At 44.1% G+C, this 20,716-nt stretch overlaps 2 protein-coding genes, 1 long non-coding RNA gene and 1 pseudogene across 3 annotated transcripts in view; 2 read left to right on the top strand and 2 right to left on the bottom strand.

Annotated features, from left to right (window-relative positions):
• Positions 1-641: 641 nt before the first annotated feature.
• On the bottom strand, positions 642-7,712 carry LOC148351226 (uncharacterized). The gene is made up of 2 exons (XR_015853046.1): positions 7,570-7,712; positions 642-934 (listed from the first exon to the last, which is right to left on the bottom strand). It is a non-coding gene; the product is annotated as an uncharacterized LOC148351226 (long non-coding RNA).
• A 3,331-nt stretch (positions 7,713-11,043) lies between these two features.
• LOC148351225 (uncharacterized) lies at positions 11,044-12,751 on the top strand. The gene has a single exon (XM_088355504.1). The coding sequence runs from the start codon at positions 11,044-11,046 to the stop codon at positions 12,733-12,735; it is 1,692 nt and encodes a 563-aa protein (XP_088211630.1). The 3' UTR covers positions 12,736-12,751.
• Positions 12,752-18,773: 6,022 nt separating this feature from the next.
• The window catches only part of ythdc2 (YTH domain containing 2), an 81,706-nt gene continuing 79,763 nt past the window's right edge, over positions 18,774-20,716 (top strand). The window contains exon 1 of the mRNA XM_088355559.1: positions 18,774-18,862. The gene's annotated coding sequence lies outside the window, so the exon portion shown is untranslated. The remainder of the gene's footprint in view (positions 18,863-20,716) is intronic.
• On the bottom strand, positions 19,955-20,074 carry LOC148351224 (U2 spliceosomal RNA; annotated as a pseudogene).

The following is a 20,716-nucleotide window of genomic DNA, read 5'->3' as shown; positions in this document are numbered from 1 at the left end:
CTCACATCAACTTGTTCAGCATTCTATACACAGTTGTTTTTGTACAATACACCAGCATTAAGAAATTCTTCTTTTTTCCACCCAACCTAAAGGCCAATGTAGAACGTCCCGTGGAATAGCTGGCCACCATCACAACTACCACACCATCCACACCACCGGGCACGTCGTCGGCATCTTCCAATCCAGCGCCAAACCCCAAATCACCCAGAAAAAAGGAAGCACGATACACTCCTTGACTTATTGAAAGAGGAGTCTGCCAGAGTGAAGAAAAGGCACGAGGAAACTGAGGCCAAAACTGAGCGGTTCCTGATACTTTTTGGGAAGCTCGTGGGCAAATTTCCAGAACAGTGACATTTCTGCAATGTTTCCCTTAGTTTTATAAAAGGAAAATATTTTATTTTATTAAGAATTCAATGAAGTTCCAGTTTGTGTTTTCCAGTTTTATGGAAGTATTGGTATATTTTTGTTACAATTTGTGACACATTATTTATTTACTAGTATGTATTTCGGCCCAATGTGGGTTTGTTTTTCTGAAAGTAAACTATTATTTAACCCAGTGTGATTTGTAGTTGTTTTCTGTCCAACAGTCACATAGTTCACACACAGTATCTCACATCATTATATAATGAACCAACAAGGTGTTACTCAAAATAAAGACGTTTATTGAATAGTAATGCAGAAAAGCACAGGGTGGTGTCTGACTTCCAGAGCCTGAAACATGGCTTTTGGGCAATTTTCTGTGTACGGTGGACCACACGGTAGGACAGAGCGTGGGCCAGCAAGTACACGTAGACCAGGACTTCCAGCCATGGTCCTGTTCCCTCTTCAGCAGCTCCTGCAGGGCCCACATGACCTTCTTGCTCAAACTTAAGTCCTGAATGAGCTCTGACTCCACATTCATGTCCAACCTGTCCATGCTTATGGGATGGCCACTCTGGAACACAACAGATAAGATAAACAATTTGGACATAAATGTAGGCATAGAAAAGAAAAATACAGCTTTTACTGTGAGGTATGCATCATGAAAATATGTAGAAATTATCTTTTTTTATATCACTGACTGCTCTCATTATTACATTCACTTTTCTTTGGGGGGGTTGAGTGTGTTCATGGGTGGGCACTGTCAAGTGAAGTTTATTTGTATAACTCTTAATCACAAAAAGCCTCAAAGGGCTGTACAGACTACAATTACAGTAATACCATAATACAAAAATACTGCTACTGTACTACTATAATACAAAAATACTACTACAGAAATAGTTAGAGTGAAATACTACGACAGAAATATTTTAGGTGAAATTCGCCAAGAATACAACTACAATAATACTAAAAAAAAATTCTATCCATCTTCTAAAAAACTACTATGGAAATTCTATTAACAGTACACAAATACTACAAAAATACTACCATGGTAATACTTCAAAAATACCACTACAGTAACAACATAAAACAAAAATACTGTTGTGTATGTAGTAGGGTTGTAGTAGGATTCAGAGACAGGCAAGGAAGGTACATTCATAGAGTGTTTACTTAACTTCTTCTTCGGTAGTTCTCAAGCACAAGTACAATGCTGTGCATTAGTATACAGCGACACCGCAGGAAGGGGAGTGTATTACACGACACCACATATTCCCTTTTTGTTAGAATAGGACACAAACAGTAGCATTAATCTAAAATACGCAATAACTCTTCAATAAGTATCAGCTTATAGAAAACATACATTTCAATATTCATTACCAGATTAGAGGTAAATATTTATCAAAGGTAAGCAATATTGTAAGGAACTATACTGTCAATATCGGTAAGCAAAAGTGTGTAAACCTTGTAAACTTAAGCAGACTGTATGAAGATCACATCATAAACAAACATGACAATTTTTTCAAACAATGAACGTCCCTGTGAAGCTCGTGCAACAAAGAGATAAAAGGAATCAGCAGTACGCATACAAAGCGCTCGAGAGATAAAAGGAATCAACACAAAACCTGCTACCGTTGTGGCTCCAACTCTCATCTAGCAAATGACCCCAAATGCCCTGCTAAAAATGCAAAATGCAACCAATGTGAAAAAATTGGACATTTTAGTAAAGTGTGCCGCAGCGCAATTCCTACTCGATCAGTAAGAGAAGTTACTGTCCCAGAACTTACTGTGTGTCATGTAGCCCCTACAGCTGCAGTCCCAAAGCGCCTTACGTGTACAGTTGCTCTCCATGCGAATGATTAACAGTCTATTACTACTGACCTGCTTGTGGACACTGGTTCAGCAGTCTCAATTCTGCCAGAGAGAATTTACAGACAATCATTCATGCACTTGCCTCTCTCAAAGCCTACTGTACGTCTGGTGACCTACATGAAGAAGCCAATTCCAGTGTTGGGCTGTCTTCAATTTACTGCTACATACTGCAACCAGAGTGCACATACTGACTTCTACATAGTTCCTGACGGTACTCCACTACTGGGAATGGACCTGTTCACTGCACTTCGCCTCAACATACAAGATGGGCAGATTACAACACCTGCTGCATCTATCGGAGATGAGTCACTCTGTCAACACTACAAATGCTTTAGGTGTTGCTACAGGTTTTATACACAAAGTTAAAGTGCGTGCAGATGTCCCTCCAGTCCAGCAAAAGCTACACAGACTCCCATATGCCGTGCGTGACAAGGTGTCGGAGGAGCTGACGAAACTGGAAAATTATGGCATCATGGAGATGGTGGCTGCTGTGTCTCCTGATTTTGCTGCAGTCACTGCTGATAAGCTCTCCAGTGCATGTGAGGAATGTCCAGTGCTACAGAAGGTGCGACACTACATGCAGAAGGGATGGCCTCGTACTGCAAAAGGCCTTGACCCCCTCATCGTGCCATACTTCTGTGTGCAAAATGAGCTTGCCTTGCAGAACAGTGTCATTGTGCGTGGCACTCATCGTGTTGTGATACCACAACAGCTACAGGAAAAAATGATCCAACTTGGTCATGCTACACACCAAGGGATCGTCCGCACAAAACAAAGACTGAGAGACTTGTACTGGTGGCCTGGAATGGATGAATAATTCCCCGAGCAGTGCTGTACTTCACTGGAGAAGCAATGGAAGATGATGATAGTTTTGATGAGGAACTAGAAGAAGGCGATGAGGAAGGAGATGATGATGACAGCAGCGAAGATGATGATGATGACGATGATGACGACAACGAAGAAAGAAACTCATCACTGAGGGCCTAATCAATCATGCATTTCTAGAAACGAGCACAGCCCACCCAACCTGCTGAATGCAAGCAGCAGTAACCATGGTGACTGGGAGACCTGCCATTAACCTTCAACTCAGCCAATCAGCAAGTCTTCTTGCAGTTCAACCTTTTGTAGTTTCAAACAAACCTACAGTGAAGCAGGTGAGGGTGTGGTCTGAGGGGGCAATGGAGGCACTACAGGACTGCTTTGATTGCACTGATTGGGACATGTTTAAATCGGCTGCCACTTACAACAACAAAATAAATATAGATGAGTACGCCATTTCTGTGTCAGCCTATATCAGTAAATGCGCAGAAGACGTCAGCAATACCAAAACTATATGCACCCGTGCCAATCAGAAGCCCTGGATGACTGCTGAGATACGCAAACAACTAAAAGTACGGAACCTTGTCTTTAAATCTGGTGACAAGGAGGCCCTGAGATCAGCGAGGGCTAACCTGAACCGTGCTATCAGACTAGCAAAGCGAACGTACAGTCAAAAAATCCAGGAACGTTTCCTCAATAAAACCAACACCAGGGATATGTGGAAAGGCATTCAGGCCATTACCAAATACAAGCCAACCACCGCCCCAGTGCAGGACACTAGCATGGACTTTCTGAATGACCTCAACAAATTCTTTGGAAGGTTCAAGGCACAAAACGGCACCACTGCAGCGAAAGCGGTTCCAAATCAGGACGAAAGAGCACTCCACCTGGACTCATCTGACGTGAGGAAGACCCTGAGAAGGGTCAACACAAGGAAGGCTCCAGGCCCGGACAACATTCCGGGGCGGGTACTTAGGGAGTGCGCCGATCAGCTGGCTTGTGTACTAACAGACATTTTCAACACCTCGCTAGACCAAGCCAAAGTACCATCATGCTTCAAATTTGCCAACATCATCCCAGTGCCAAAGAAACCCCAGATCTTATCATTCAACGATTACCGGCCCGTTGCACTGACTCCTATCATAATGAAGTGCTTTGAGAGACTGGTTAAAGAGCACATCACCTCCAGTCTCCCCTCCTCATTCGACCCCTTTCAGTTTGCCTACAGGACAAACCGCTCCACCAGGGATTCCATCTCCTCTGCGCTTCACCTGAGCCTGACACATCTAGAGGAGAAGAACACCCATGTGCGGATGCTGTTCCTGGACTTCAGTTCAGCATTCAACACCATCATCCCACAACATCTGGTAGACAAAATGAGACTCCTGGGTTTCAACACCCCCCTGCGGAACTGGCTGCTGGACTTCCTCTGTGACAGACCCCAATCAGTGCGGATAGGTCAGAACAGTTCAGATGTCATCTACCTCAGCACGGGCTCCCCCCAAGGCTGCGTCCTAAGCCCCTTGCTGTTCACCTTGATGACACACGACTGCGTCCCTAGGTCCGCCACAAACCACATCGTGAAGTATGCTGACGACACAACAGTGGTGGGCCTCATCAGGGATGACAACGACCTGGCCTACAGAGAGGAGGTGGAGCAGTTGGTGGGCTGGTGCAGGGATAACAGCCTGGTCCTGAATGTTGACAAAACTAAAGAGATCATTGTCGACTTTAGGAAAAACCAGCCCAACCATGCCCCACTTTGCATCAACAACAAGGCTGTGGAGGTTGTCAGCAGTATCAAGTTCCTAGGGGTGCACATTACAAACAAACTCACCTGGTCCGTGAACACTGCATCACTGGTTAAGAGGGCACAGCAGCGCCTGTACTTCCTGCGGAGGATGAGGAGAGCCCACCTGCCCCCACCCTCCCTCATCACATTCTACAGGGGCACCATAGAGAGTATCCTGACCAGCTGTATCTCTGTGTGGTGTGGAGGCTGCAGCGCTACCGACTGGGGTAGTGTGAGGAGGGTAACGAGGACAGCAGAGAAAATAATCGGGACTACACTTCCCTCCATTCAGGACATTGGCCAGTAGCGCTGCCTATCCCATGCTAAGAACATTACCGGGGACCCCTCTCACCCCCATCATGGACTGTTCACTCTGCTAGCCTCTGGGAAGAGGTACTGCAGTGTGCGGTGCAGGACCACCAGGCTCCGCAATAGTCTAGTCCTCCTGGCCATTAGACTGTTAAATGGTCAATCTAACATATAGTTAACTTAAATCTAAACGGCTGCTAATCTGACTTTTTGCACTACTGGCAGTTTCTTATAGCTTGCCACTCCTTGCACATTGCTCTCTGCACTATTGTAATTACAGCGTTATTGTTACAGTGTTAATGTTACTGTGTACCTGACTTGTTAACCTGACTGCCCATTTTGCACATCTGGTTAGCTACTCTTCCTGCACTATCGGCACTATGGTAAAATACTATACGTAGCCAAAATACAATACAACTTTATTTATATCTGTACATTCAAGGAAACTGTGGGGGTCAGATGCATCGACATTTCGTTCTGTATACACGTGTACTAGAATGACAATAAAGTAGATCTGAATCTGAATCAAATCATGCACCACCTGCTTGCAGCATGAAAAAAATGCAACCACACGTACTGCACCATTACAGCCTGTGCCTACCCCAACTGCTGCCTGGGAAAAGGTTGCTGTGGACATTGTTGGTCCTATTCACTCTGCACCTGCTGATTGCCACTTCGCCATCACCCTCATTGACTATTACAGCCGATGGCCTGAGATTGCCTTCTGCTCAAATGTTACTTCTGCCTCTGTTATGACTTTTCTTTCCATTGTGTTTAGCAGAGAAGGTAATCCACAGGAAATTGTTACTGACAATGGCCCTCAGTTCGTGTCGACTAAGTTTGAAGCATTCCTTAGTGACAGGAACATCACACACCGTTGCAGCTCTGTGTACTACCCACAAGCCAACGGTGAAATTGAGCGTTTCAACAGAGTCTTCAAGGACTGTCTACAAACAGCCAACATCGAAGGTAAACCACTGAAAGCCTTCTTCACTGAGTTTTTACAGACTTACAGAGCTACGCCACATGCCGTGACTTCAGTATCCCCCGCTGAACTGTTGCATGGTAGACCACTGAATACAAAGCTTCACATCACAGGTCTTCACTCCATGCGTCCCACTGCTGACAAAGGCAACATGCTACAAAACATACAAAACAAACAACAGAAGTCCAAACGATACACCGACAAACGTCGTGGTGCAAAATCACCCAGCTTCCAGATTGGCTCTGCGGTTCGCATCCGCAAACCTGGAATCATTGCCAAAGGACACTCAAAGTTCACCAAGCCACTGACAGTGGTAGCCCAAAAGGGTCCAGCCACTTATCTGCTGTCTGATGGAAAGGTGTGGAATGCTTTCCACCTTGCCCATTCTTCCACCTGTGCTGCTACTTCAGCGCCACAGCCTCCTGATAATGATGATTGCCTCCTGCCAAGTGACCAAGTTGCTGAGCCACCTGAACCTGTGCCCTCACCACATCCCTCTCCGAGTGCACCGAGAATACGACATGCTCCTGCATGGCTTCAAGATTATGTGACTTAAAAAAAAAAGATACAGAAAAGATGTGGTGATGCTTAAAAAAAAAGACATGATGAATGTTCATTGTTTAAAAAAATTGTCATGTTTGTTTATGATGTGATCTTCATACAGTCTGCTTACGTTTACAAGGTTTACACACTTTTGCTTACCGATATTGACAGTATAGTTCCTTACATTATTGCTTACCTTTGATAAATATTTACCTCTAATCTGGTAATGAATATTGAAATGTATGTTTTCTATAAGCTCATACTTACCGAAGAGTTATTGCGTATTTTAGATTAATGCTACTGTTTGTGTCCTATTCTAACAAAAAGGGAATATGTGGTGTCGTGTAATACACTCCCCTTCCTGCGGTGTCGCTGTATACTACTGCGCAGCCTTGTACTTGTGCTTGAGAACTACCGAGGAAGAAGTTAAGAAAACACTCTATGAATGTACCGTCCGTGCCTATCTCTGAATCAACCCTACTACATACACAACACAAGCGTTCTCCGATTCTCGAAGAGGACATCTTCTAAATGAATTGATCCCTAATCATATCATCAGCAAACGTGCCAAAGTCACGGTTAGCAATTAATTACCTCAATGCGGCAATGAACTGAGCAGTGGTCTCGCCCGGTCTCTGAGCACGCCGACGGAACTTGGTACGCTGAGCAACGACATTAATCTTCGGTACAAAGAAAGTTTCTAGCGCATCACAGGCGGATTTGTAAGAAGTGCCAGTGTCGGGAAGGGAAAGAAAAATTCTCTGCCCTTCTGTGCCTAAACAGTGCAGCAGTAGTGCGCGTTTTCGTTTGTCCGGCATTTCGTTAGCAGTCAATGCTAGCAGGTAATTTTCGAACATCTGAATCCACGTGGTGTACAACATCGTAGGCTCACCCGGGGTTTCAAGCAAAGCAAGGGGTTGTGATATTCCGATCCAAGTCATCCTCGTCGCCAATATGTCGTGTATGTAGTAGGGTTGTAGTAGGATTCAGAGACAGGCACGGACGGTACATTCATAGAGTGTTTACTTAACTTTTTCTTCGGTAGTTCTCAAGCACAAGTACAAGGCTGCGCATTAGTATACAGCGACACCGCAGGATGGGGAGTGTATTACACGACACCACAAATACCACTACAGAAATACTAAAAAAATACTACAGATATACTATAAAAATGTACTATGAAAATACTCCAAACATACTACAGATATGCTACAGAAATACTACAAAAATACCATTACAGCAGTACCACAAAAATACGACAGATCTACTTGAAAAACTATACAATGAAAATATTAAGGAGATAATAGAGGAATACTACAAAAATACTAATATGGAAATAGTACAAAAAAACGACTGCACAAATACTGCAAAAATAAAACGACAGTAATACTACAAAAATACTGCCTAAATACAACACAATTTTGATAGCAGAATTGCTCCAAAAATACAACAAAAGTACACATCTAACTGAATTTCTAATGTCGTGCTTAAAACAGGGACCTCATATGTAATGGGTGTAATAATAACTTTTGTTTTATTGAAATTCCTGCTGAAATATGTGTATAGTTTTTGGTAAGTGTCCTGCAAGGATGAGTCCAACAGTACAACCTGCTGGTATGGGGTGGGGTTTGGTTTTGGCTTCTGACATGTGACCGGGAGGCGGGGTTTGTTGGCAGTTTTCAGAGGGAACTGCTACTGGTAAGACACATCTTTTGGTGCTCCACAAAAGAAGTTAATTTTAAACATTACAAACACAGCTGACAAATCTCTCAACATGTACAGTAATGTGATTGATGTTGTCAAGCTGTTTAGATTTATTTTCGTTTTGTTTCTGTTTTACTAAAATATTAATTCCCCTTGTAGAGATCAAAGAGATCAAAGCCAGCAGAAAAGCTAATGTTGTGACTCATTCATTTGCAGGTAAATTGTACCCGTTTTTATACTCATTATTGTTTTTATTTCTATTTTCTCATATACATTAAAAAGGATGATGTTGGTTAAAATTCAGACTAAAGAAGAACATGTTGAATTTATTGTAAACGTAAAAAAATCCACTATACGATCTCTTGTTAAAAGTATCTTGTTAAAATGGATGTAAAAATGTATTGTGATATTCTAAAATCTATTTTATGTAAATTGAAAAGAAAGCTCTTTGATATGCTTTGTTGGACAGTTTTCAGAGGGAACTGCTACTGAGATCAAAGAGATCAAAGCCAGCAGAAGAGCTTATATTGTGACTCATTCATTTGCAGTAACTGTAATAAAAACCTCATCATCCAGTCCAGCGTGAATGTGGATCTTTGGTGGGACAAGTACACCGCAATTACATTGGTGTCGTGACCCGTGACTTCTATCAAACTCTCCGAACCGAGGACTGTCCTACCTGCCACATCAGCTCACAGTATTTGAAATTTTAGTTACATGAGCGTTATCGTTAAGCTCATTACCGTGCAGTGTCACAGTGATGCAGATAACTAAGTGTGCTATACAGTGACGTGTTACGCAGGCTGCTGATTTATTTTGTGATTTTGACTTATTTAAATTTGTTTCTGTTAATCTTTGAAACATGTTTAATCAGAGCAATGTGTTAGCTCCACAATTTGACACACCTATTCACATTGGCAGGGGCAGGGGCATGTTTAGCCCCATCCCCTGTGTTGATAGTTCTACCCCAGGTGTTGCTACTCATAGAGTAGAGGCAGTTTCTAGTGTAGGCACCTATAATGCAGTTGACCAACATGCCAGCCTACCTTCACCCCAGGTCAAACCCACATCTACGCCAAATGCCACGAGTGACATTTCTGAGGGTGTAGCTGATCAAATGACAAATATTATTCAGGAGATAGGACATAAATTGGCTGATAGCATTTTCTCACGCATACAGTCGCACAATATAGTAACTCCAAGCTCCACTGCCACAAAAGATGTAGCAAACACATTGAGTCAGCCAAGTCATGTGTCAGATGTATCACAGGTTCAGGTGGTTATACAGAGAAAGGTTAAGGAACCACCGCCATTTTTTGGGGATGGCTCAGACTCAATAAAAGTACATGAGTGGGAAGATCTAATGAGCACATTTATTAAGAAGAGTAATGTGAGGCTTGAAGAGCAGGCCGAGGAAATCATTATGCATTTGAGAGGAAAAGCTAAAGATGTAGTTAGGTTTGGCATTAGAAACAGTAATATAGACGTCTATACCCGCCCTGACATGATTTATAGTCTTCTCAGGAAACACTTTAGCTGTACCAAGTACTCTGCTGTGCCTTTAGCTGACTTTTACTCAACCTTGCCCAAAGACCAGGAAGACCCCTATGACTACTGGCTGAGACTAAACAGAGCAGCTGACCTTGCCTATGACTGCTTGAGAGAGCAGGGCAAAATATTGGACAACCCTGAAATTGAGATAACTAGCATGTTTATTAGGAACTGCCCCTGCAAAGAACTGGCTCTCACTTTCAGATCCAAAGCCATCGATAAGTGGTCGGATGTGAAGTACTAGAGGTGCTGAATGAATACCACGCTGAGAAGAGCTACAAAGCAGCTTCCCCACAACAACCTGCGAATAGGGTGGAAATTGCCGTACACAAAGCTGAGTTGAACCATGGTCCAACCCTCATGCACGAGCCACCTCAGACTTCAAGCCCACAGTATGTCCCTCTAACGGACGTTATTAGTATGTTGGAGAAAGTTCTGATACGTGGTACCTCTAACCAGTTTCAAGAGAGAAGGCGCGCTCCAACCAGGCGACCTGGAGACAGAATTAATGGTTTCACTGACAAGCCATGTATCATTTGCAAAGAAGTCGAACACAGTGCTCTCTCTCATTGCCGAGACAAAAACCTTTGCTTTCACTGCCATGCCCCAGGGCATTCTCAACATGATTGTCCAGTGAAGAAAGCTGTCCCACTGCCTCAGGGAAACTGACTGATCTGCGCTTAGGGGAGAACAGTGCAGATCAACTGAGTATGCCTCCCACCACTAATGTGATGCCTGACATGCAAGATAATCAATCTATGAGTTATACAGCTACACGATACCTCAATCAAAGAAGCTGATCTTTCAGGGGTTTCAGAGAATAGCATGAGACTGACGAACTGTTTTACACACCTGCACTTGTGCAAGATGGCCCCACTTTAGGGTGGTCCTTATTTTTCGACTTTTAAAATTTCATGCTCTGACCCCTTGAATATGTTCCAATATATACAAAACGTAATTAGGCAAAGTTTCATCAAAATCAAAGGATATTTAGAGGTCGCTCAAGGCCTCTGAAATTTTGGTATGAAAAATAAGGATTTTTCGCACATTATATCAGACCTAGTGTAAAGAGGAAACCAGAAAGCGTAGATCCGATCAAGAAATTGAGGCGATGAGTCAATCAGTGACATTGGAGGGCAGCAGTGAAACTTCGGATGAGGAGGAGTCTGGCAACTTTTCTCCAGACAGCGTTGCCTGCAGTAGCTCAACTTCCGATACCAACCAATCTAAAAGAGGCAGAAAGCAAATCATCTCCCCAGAGCTGTCGTCTAGTCTGGATCGAACCGGTATTTCCGATAGGAAAGCAATGCTTCTTGTCAGTGAGACAGCAAAGAGTTTGGGACATGATTTCTCAGAATTCTCTTTAAATCGAAGCTCAATTCGGCGACAGCGGCATGAACACAGAAAAACACAGGCCACAGCTATTAAGCATGCCTTTGATCCAAAAGCTCAACTGGTTGTTCACTGGGATGGTAAACTTCTTCGTGATTTGACTGGCTCCGAGAAGGTAGATCGGCTACCAGTTTTAGTGTCTGGACCTGGAATTTCACAACTCTTGGCTGTACCGAAACTTGGATCTGGCACGGGACAGGAACAGGCTCGTGCTGTGACAGACACCTTAAATCAGTGGGGTATATCTGATCAGGTGAAGGGTATGTGCTTCGACACAACCAGTTCCAACACCGGTCGCCAATCCGGAGCTTGCGTGCTTTTGGAGCAGATGCTTGGCCGTGACCTGATGCACTTGGGATGCCGTCACCATGTCATGGAGCTTATTGCAGGTTGTGCATTTTGGATGTGCATGGGATCGTCTTCTAGTCCAGAAATCCAAATCTTCAAGCAATTTAAAACGCAATGGAGCTTCATTGACTCCAGTGACTTTCAGAATGCAAACAGTGATGAGTACACCAGACAGAACATCGCAGATGTTAGAGACAGCCTCAACGGTTTCATTTCTGAAACCCTTCAAGCGAACCAACCAAGAGACGACTACCGGGAGTTGCTCGAGCTTGTCCTTGTCTATCTCGGAGGCATACCTGAGCGAGAAGTGAAGTTTATGGCACCAGGGGCGATGCATCAGGCGAGATGGATGGCCAAGGTGATATATTCATTCAAGGTGTGGATGTTTCGACACCAGTTCCGACTGACTGCCCGTGAGGAAAAAGGTCTTCGTGACGTGTGTCTTTTCTATGCTAGGATATATGTTAAGGCTTGGTTCCTGTGTCCTGTGGCAGCCAGTGCTCCTCGCCATGATCTCGCTTTTCTAAAGGACCTGGTGAACTATGGGAACATCAACAAAGCCATCTCTCAAGCGACAAGCAAAAAGTTTGCAACTCATCTCTGGTATCTTTCTGAAGTCCTTGTTGGCTTGTCCCTTTTTGATCCCGACGTATCGCATGAAACGAAAACTGACATCTCGAGTGCCATGAAGTCAACCCCAGGAGCGGAAGAACCAGAAGTTAAAGGCCAGGTGGATCTGAAGTGCGTCAATGACAAGAAACTCGCAGATTTTGCAACCACTAATACCATCAAGCTGCTGCAGCTTCTCGAGATCTCCACCAGCTTCTTGGATGCAGAACCGACCACATGGAATGGCCGCATTGATTATAGAGAGGCATGTGACAAGGTGAAAGCATTGTCTGTCATCAATGACCACGCAGAGCGAGGCGTCGCACTGATTCAAAACTTCAATGGTCGTCTCACCCACAATGAAGAACAATTACAGTACCTGTTACTGGTGGTTGCAGAACATCGCAAAAGGTTCCCGAATACTCAAAAACAGACCATCGTGAAACAGAAATGAACACTTTGTGAACATACACAACATTTGATGATAGGCTATGTTACAATGATAAACTTAATGATTCGTTGAGGTAATTACTGAACTGAGAGCAAACGCATTGTTTTTCCAAAGACAATCGGCCTGTTTTATGTGAACTCTGAACTGGTGATTTGGAAATTATTATTCGACTATTACTCGGTAGACTGTTTGGTGTTGGCTTGTTTCTATTTTCACTTATCATATTGTTTTTGTACTGTATGCACATCAAACTGTAAGATTTGTTTTCACACTGTTTTGCATAATGCACATGATCTGTGTTGGTGAAGTTGCAAATTTAGTTCATTTTATTGACGCCCAAATTTGGATGTTATTTGGAAATGCCGATCACGCACAGTGAATGAAACCTCGAAAGGGTGGTGCCTGTTGAGGTAAAAATAAATACAATATTGTTATATTTACTTGTAACTTTTCTTGTGTTACAATTATAAGCAATGGACTGAAATTGGATGTTCTAAAACGCCGTACACATAGGGTTAAGATTTCCGTTTTTTCTCGAAAATTGCCAAAATTTTACCATTTTGGGAAATTTTAAAGTCGTTGAGCTACCTCTAAATATTATCCAAATTGTTCAAAATTGCACACAGTGTGTTTTTATTGATATAAGAACATATGCGGGGGGTCAGAGCCCAATATTTCCCCCCAAAAAATTTTGACCCCCATTAAGGACCACCCTACCCCACTTCCAGAGCACTGTTAGACAGCGGGTCAATGGCTTGTACAGTAAGTGAGGCAACTGCTAAGTCCCTGCTGAAGCAATTCCCTGACATGATGAGTTACAAAGCCGATAACTATGTCATTGTAGGCTGTGGTGGACACCAAGTTTCACCCAGAGACATGTACGACATTCACGTCACCGTTTACGGATGCAAAATGACAATGCCAGTCATGGTTGTGCCAGGCCAGACAGAACAGATGATCCTTGGCAGCAATGCCATCAAACATATTTTGACTCAGTTGAAGAGTACTGACGGGTATTTGAGATTAGTTTCCACTCCTAACAATGGTCTGTCTGATAACCACAGTCAATTCCTGTCAATGCTTTCTAACACAGAGAGATGGAGAGGTGATTGCATTCCAGATAAGGTTGGGACAGTGAAAACCAAGAGTTGCGTGACGCTGAATCCACGGACCGAGTACCTTATTTGGGGCAAGTTACCTGAGTCGGCCGGGATGTCAGCGGGCAGCACAGTGGTCGTTGAGCCAACCCAATCTAAGGCTGGGCCCAGACAAGTCCTTGTCGGACGAGTTGTTACTCCACTCTGGGGAGATGGATGGGTGCCTGTTAAAATCTTTAATCCTACGGACAGAGTTGTGGTGCTGAGAAGAAACAGAAAAATTGCAGATGTGTCTCCTTGCATCGCAGCGGAAGACCTGCCCAGTGCAGAGGAGGTCAAGTGCAACGTGGAGAGTGTACAGAGCAAAGAGGTCCAACCCAGGTCAGAAGAGGACATGATGCGTACATTGGAAGCTCTGGGACTACAAGACATTGACCTGAAATCATGCGAGGTTTCGCTGCAGTGTAAAGACAAGCTCCTTCATATCATCGAACAATTCGAGTCAATCTTTTCTCGCCATAAGATGGACTGTGGAGAGGCCAAAGAGTTTGTACATCGTATCCACCTTGTTGATGATAAGCCAATCCGTCTACCCTACAGACGTATACCACCAAGTCAGTATGAAAAACTGAGGACGACTCTGAACGAGATGGAAGAGAAAGGAATTATTCAGAAATCGACTAGCGACTATGCATCTGCGCTTGTTCTCATATGGAAGCGGAATGGAGAACTAAGGGTATGTACTGATTTCAGAAGGCTTAATGCGAGAACCATAAAGGATGCCTACCCACTACCGCATCAAGCTGATGCTTTAGCCGCACTTGGGGGAAATGCCTTTTTTTTTCTCCACGATGGACCTGACGTCAGGCTACTACAATGTCCCCTTGCACCCTGATGACAAAAAGTACACGGCATTCTCATCACCCTTCGGGCTTCATGAGTACAACCGGCTCCCTCAGGGACTTTGCAACAGCCCAGCAACATTTATGAGGATGATGATGTCGATATTCGGTGATCAGAATTTCATGAGCCTATTATGTTACCTCGACGATCTGATGGTGTTTGCACCTACAGAGGAAGTTGCACTCCAACGCCTGCAGATGGTGTTTACTCGCCTCAAGGAACACAACCTCAAGATCGCACCCAAAAAGTGTTTTTTCCTCAGAAAGACGCTGTGCCCTAGTAAAATCAGATCTTTTCTAGGCATGGTGATGTATTACCAAAAGCTTAATTGAAGCATGTTCTGCGAATGCGAAACCTCTGTACAGGCTCACATCTGAATCTCGTGTCCAGCATAAGCGCAAGAAAGGCCGCAAACTAGTGAGGAAAGGTCAAGTGAAGCTGACGCCTGCTGATTGGTCCGATGCATGCCAGAACGCATTTGAAACACTGAAGCACGACCTTGTGACATGTGTCACTCTGACCCACCCAGATTTTGATGCACCGTTTATTCTGGCTGTCGACGCATCCTTTGATGGGATTGGAGCAGTCCTGTCAAGTAGCCAGACCAGTCGCCTTTGCAAGTAAAACGCTCTCTCGCTCCCAGCTCAACTACCCTGCACACCAGCTCGAATTTCTTGCCTTGAAATGGGCGGTATGTGATAAATTCAGCCATTGGTTGAAAGGAAGACACTTCACCACGTGGACCGACAATAACCCGCTGACATACATTTTGACCAAACCAAGACTTGATGCGCGTGAACAGCGGTGGGTAGCGAAGCTAGCTGCATACAATTTTGACCTGCAGTACATTCCCGGCCCAAAGAACATCGTAGCCGACGCTCTGAGCCATGAGCCATTTGTACGGTCATGTGTGGGTCATCGCCTTGTTACCGAGCCCTATAACTCACTGTTGGACCAATTCAACGGCGTGAACAACAGTACTGTGCAAGAGGTGTTCAGAGTATCCAACAATTGTCACGCTGTTGTAGACGAGAGTGCTGAGACAACAGATGAGTCAGTGAAAAGGGCAGTTCCACCAGGCACGAATGGTTCTGTGACATCAGAAGAAGTTGCTGCTGTCCTCAGTGCTCAGTCCACTGGCGGTGTGGGTCAAGTGATGGGAACGAATGCTAACTTCAATCTTCTGCAGAAGGAAGATCAGTCAACGGCACTCCCACAGAGTCAGCTTGTTGGTTTACAAGAACAGGACAACACAATAAGCAGAACCATGTACTTTGTGCATAGACACAAGAGACCTACCAGGCGTGAGAGAGCTGTCGAGTCGCCTAGTGTGATGAAACTACTGAAGCATTGGAGCAGACTAACCATACAGAATGGCATGTTCTACAATATAAGGAAAGATCCTCGCATGGCCCAAAAAAATCTTCCAGTTTGTGGTGCCTGACTCATTGAAACAGAAAGCCCTTCACGGTTTACATGACTCAGCAGGTCACCAAGGCCAGAACCGTACTTTGTCTCTGGTGAGGCAACGATTCTTCTGGAATGGCATGGAACGTGATGTTGTGAACTATGTTAAATCCTGTCAGCGTTGTATAGTAGGGAAAACTCCGGAACCACACAACCGTGCACCACTCAAGAACATAGTCACCTCTGAGCCTATGGAGTTGGTCTGTATAGACTTTTGGACTGCTGAGCAAGAGAACAAGTCTGTAGATGTCCTGGTCGTAATTGATCATTTCTCCAAGATGGCGCACGCCTTCCCTTGCAGGAATCAAACCTCGGCGTATCCACTCTGATCAGGGAGCCAATTTTGAGAGCAAAGTGATCAAAGAGCTTCTAGAGATGGCTGGGGTGCAGAAATCCCACTCCGTACCACCCCATGGGAAATGGTATCGCAGAGCGATTTAACCGAACATTAGGAGATATGATCAGAGCCCTTCCCCCTCAGCCCAAAGCAAAGTGGCCACAAATGCTGCAGCAGCTCACCTTCTGCTATAACTGCACAGAGCATGAGACAACAGGGTTTGCACCGTTCTACTTAGTGTTTGGGAGGATCTCTCGTCTCCCTGTCGATGTCATGTTTCAACATGCTAGTACCAATGATGCTGTTGTCAGCTACTCTGACTTTGTAACTCATCTGAAGAAGGATCTACTTGAAGCTGCTCAGATTGTACGGAGGAATACTCTCGGAGAACAGACTCGCCATGCCAAGCTGTACAAGCGTAGGGCCAAAGGATCACCCTTCGTCGTGGGAGACCGGGTGTTGATCGCCAACAGAGGTGTCCCAGGGAAACGCAAGGTTGCAGATAAGTGGGAGTCGACCCCGTATGAAGTAATATCAGTCAAGCCTGATCTCAATGTCTATAGAGTCAAGGATTCCCTGACGGGCAAAGAGAAGGTAGTTCACAGGAATTTGCTGCTCTCTGTTAGCTTCTTGCCCTGTGAGGGAGATATGGCCAGCGAATCTGAACACTCAGCGTGTGACGCTGCTATGCATGGAAGTGATGTATGCCCTGATTTACCTGACGCGGTCGAAGGCAGTGATGTCCGTACAGTAAACTGGGTTATACAGTCAGGTGAAGAGCAAGTTCATTCAGAGGTGGAGGATAACTCACTCGACAGTAGATCTGATGCTCAGTCTGACTCTCTCACAGTCGATAAATCCAGTCAAGGAAGTCAGCACATCTCCGAACAAGATGTTGATCATACTGCAAGTGACAATACGGAAAGCCCACCATGGTGCTCTGAAAACATGATCCCAGTTTTCAGAGGGAACTGCTACTGATATCAAAGAGATCAAAGCAGCAGAAAAGCTAATGTTGTGACTCACAGGAATTTGCTGCTCTCTGTTAGCTTCTTGCCCTGTGAGCGAGATATGGCCAGCGAATCTGAACACTCACTCAGCCTGTGACGCTGCTATGCATGGAAGTGATGTATGCCCTGATTTACCTGACGCGGTCGAAGGCAGTGATGTCCGTACAGTAAACTGGGTTATACAGTCAGGTGAAGAGCAAGTTCATTCAGAGGTGGAGGATAACTCACTCGACAGTAGAATCTGAACACTCAGCGTGTGACGCTGCTATGCATGGAAGTGATGTATGCCCTGATTTACCTGACGCGGTCGAAGGCAGTGATGTCCGTACAGTAAACTGGGTTATACAGTCAGGTGAAGAGCAACTTCATTCAGAGGTGGAGGATAACTCACTCGACAGTAGAATCTGAACACTCAGCGTGTGACGCTGCTATGCATGGAAGTGATGTATGCCCTGATTTACCTGACACGGTCGAAGGCAGTGATGTCCGTACAGTAAACTGGGTTATACAGTCAGGTGAAGAGCAACTTCATTCAGAGGTGGAGGATAACTCACTCGACAGTAGATCTGATGCTCAGTCCGACTCTCTCACAGTCGATACATGTAAAAATGTATTGTGATATTCTAAAATCTATTTTATGTAAATTTAAAAGAAAGCTCTTTAAAATGCTTTATAGGACAGTTTTCAGAGGGAACTGCTACTGATATCAAAGAGATCAAAGCAGCAGAAAAGCTAATGTTGTGACTCATTCATTTGCAGTAACTGTAATAAAAACCTCATCATCCAGTCCAGCGTGAATGTGGATCTTTGGTGGGACAAGTACACCGCGGTTACACATATATATGTACAGTGGGACCTCGCTACTTCGCGCTTCGATGTTTGCGGACTCAGAGCTTCTCGGGTCTAAAAAATAATAATAATAAAATTTAAATAAAATAAATAATAATAATATATATATATATATATATTTTTTATGCATTTTTGAAGGAAGGGGCGTCACTACTTTGTGGTTCTACGTTCGGGGGTTCAGAGCTTCGCAGGTCTAAAAAATAATAGAATAAAATAATTAAGAAAAAAAAAATTAAGGTGCGCCGCTACTTCGCGGATTTTCACTTATCACGGGTGGTTTTGGTCCCCATTAACAGCGATAACCGAGGTCCCACTGTATTACTTAGCTATATTGTGAGCCTTTGGAACAGTGCACTGATTCAAAGTGCAAGTGGTTGGGTGGCGCTAATGTACCTAAATGCTTGTTGCCAACTGACATCTGTCGTAGAAGAAGAAAAGAAACTGCGCTGGAAAGGTACACAAGTGAGGTAAGATCCTATCTATCTACCTTGGTCATAATCCCTCAAGAGGGGTGACCGACAGCAAGACAAACACATACAATAACAAAGAATATAAAAGGGAAAAAAATAGCAAAAAAAAAAAACACACTCAAAGATAAGATTAACCGGTCGTAACTGATCATTTCTCCAAGATGGCGCACGCCTTCCCTTGCAGGAATCAAACCGCCAAACAAGTTGCTCGCCGTCTGTGGCAGGATTTCTTCCTTGTCTATGGTTTCCCTCGGCGTATCCACTCTGATCAGGGAGCCAATTTTGAGAGCAAACTGATCAAAGAGCTTCTAGAGATGGCTGGGTGTGGCTGTAAGGTCAGCTAACCAAACTATAAATTCTCCTAACTATATTGTATGCGTGGAAGATGTAGCTTTGAGTTTTTAGACACTTTTTGGGAGGAACACATGCGACTATACTGTAATATTGTAAACAATTCATTGACCCTCCTTAAAAAGAGCCCGGACGTTGAATACAATGTACTATCAAACAATAGTACTGTACCCGTCCCATAATACTGGCCTTTCCCTCTTTTATATACCGTATTTTCTGCACTTTAGGGCGCACTGGGTTATAGCGCACCCCCAAAAAAATAGTTTATGGTCCTATATCTTCCATACATAAGGCGCACCGGATTATAAGGCGCTACAGGGATCGTCGACAAAACAGTCAGATAATTCAGTCAAACTTATTACCCCCTTAACATTCCGAAAGCTTGCAAAGAACCAAATACGTGTCGTAGACACGTGCGGATGCGGTGTCCGTACGATGTCACTCAAATGTATCGTTCCAAATATAATTCGGAAGGTTAAAGTCTTGGGATTCAAGAAATGCCAAACATTCCTTAGTTTCTATTTTCTTTTTCGCTCGCAACCTTACTTTGCATATGACAATATACAATTGGAATTGAGTTGGGGGTTTTTAAGGGTTATTGATCTATCTTCGTTATTCATTATCCATTATCCGTTATCGGTCAGTTCATTATACGCTACAAAGCCTAGGAGCCGGGACACTTACTCTCAGCCAAAAGGCTAAGCTAAGGTCCTAGCCCTATAGCCTTGTTGCGATCATTGCGAATGCACCGTTCCCGGAGGTACTGCAATACCGGGCCGATGCGTGGAGTGGACAGAGCAAGCTCTTATTCCATCTCCGGATTGCAAAAATCAAAGGTCATGGCAAAGGCCAAGCTAAGGACTGACATAGCATCAAAGCCACAGTCCAAAAACAAGGCCAAGCTAAGGGCCTAGCATCAAAAAGACCCATCACAGAAACATCGATATCACTCTGAAACAAGATACAGGGAAAATATATAGCCGGAGTAGCTCACCGAAGTCGTGGTGTTCAATAATAATGTGCAACCATGGTCCTCTTATATCCGTGAGTGTAGTAAATCCAGGAGAGTAAAATATTTACAAATACAGTACAGAATAGTCAAATACTGTTTTCTCTATGCCGTCAACCCAACATGCTATTCACATTCATCTTTTTCGGCCAATTGCAGGCTTTGTTTTGCCCCTTTAGCCTATGCTAGCCTGTAAATGATAAAAAGGATCCGCCCTCTTTCCCTCCGAATAACTTTAGCCAATAGTGATAGATTCAACTGATGATTGACACATCTTTTTCGGCCAATTGCAGGCATTGTTTTGCCCCTTTAGCCTATGCTAGCCTGTAAATGATAAAAAGGATCTGCCCCCTTTACCTCCGAATAACTTTAGCCAATAGTGATCGATTCAAATGATGATTGACACATTGGTTAGCCAATGAAACGCCGGTATATAAATCCCAGCATACACCGCGGACTACTTCGCGTTCGGGGGAAAATCTAGTCGGCGG

The sequence above is a fragment of the Urocampus carinirostris genome, chromosome 16, assembly GCF_059441175.1.
Source record: "Urocampus carinirostris isolate Australia breed hairy pipefish chromosome 16, RoL_Ucar_1.0, whole genome shotgun sequence".
NCBI lineage: Eukaryota > Metazoa > Chordata > Actinopteri > Syngnathiformes > Syngnathidae > Urocampus > Urocampus carinirostris.
This window is presented reverse-complemented; position numbering and strand designations above follow the sequence as displayed.

Coding starts and splice junctions, on each gene's coding strand:
- LOC148351225 (XM_088355504.1), top strand. CDS start 11,044: ATGAGTCAATCAGTGACATTGGAGGGCAGCAGTGAAACTTCGGATGAG.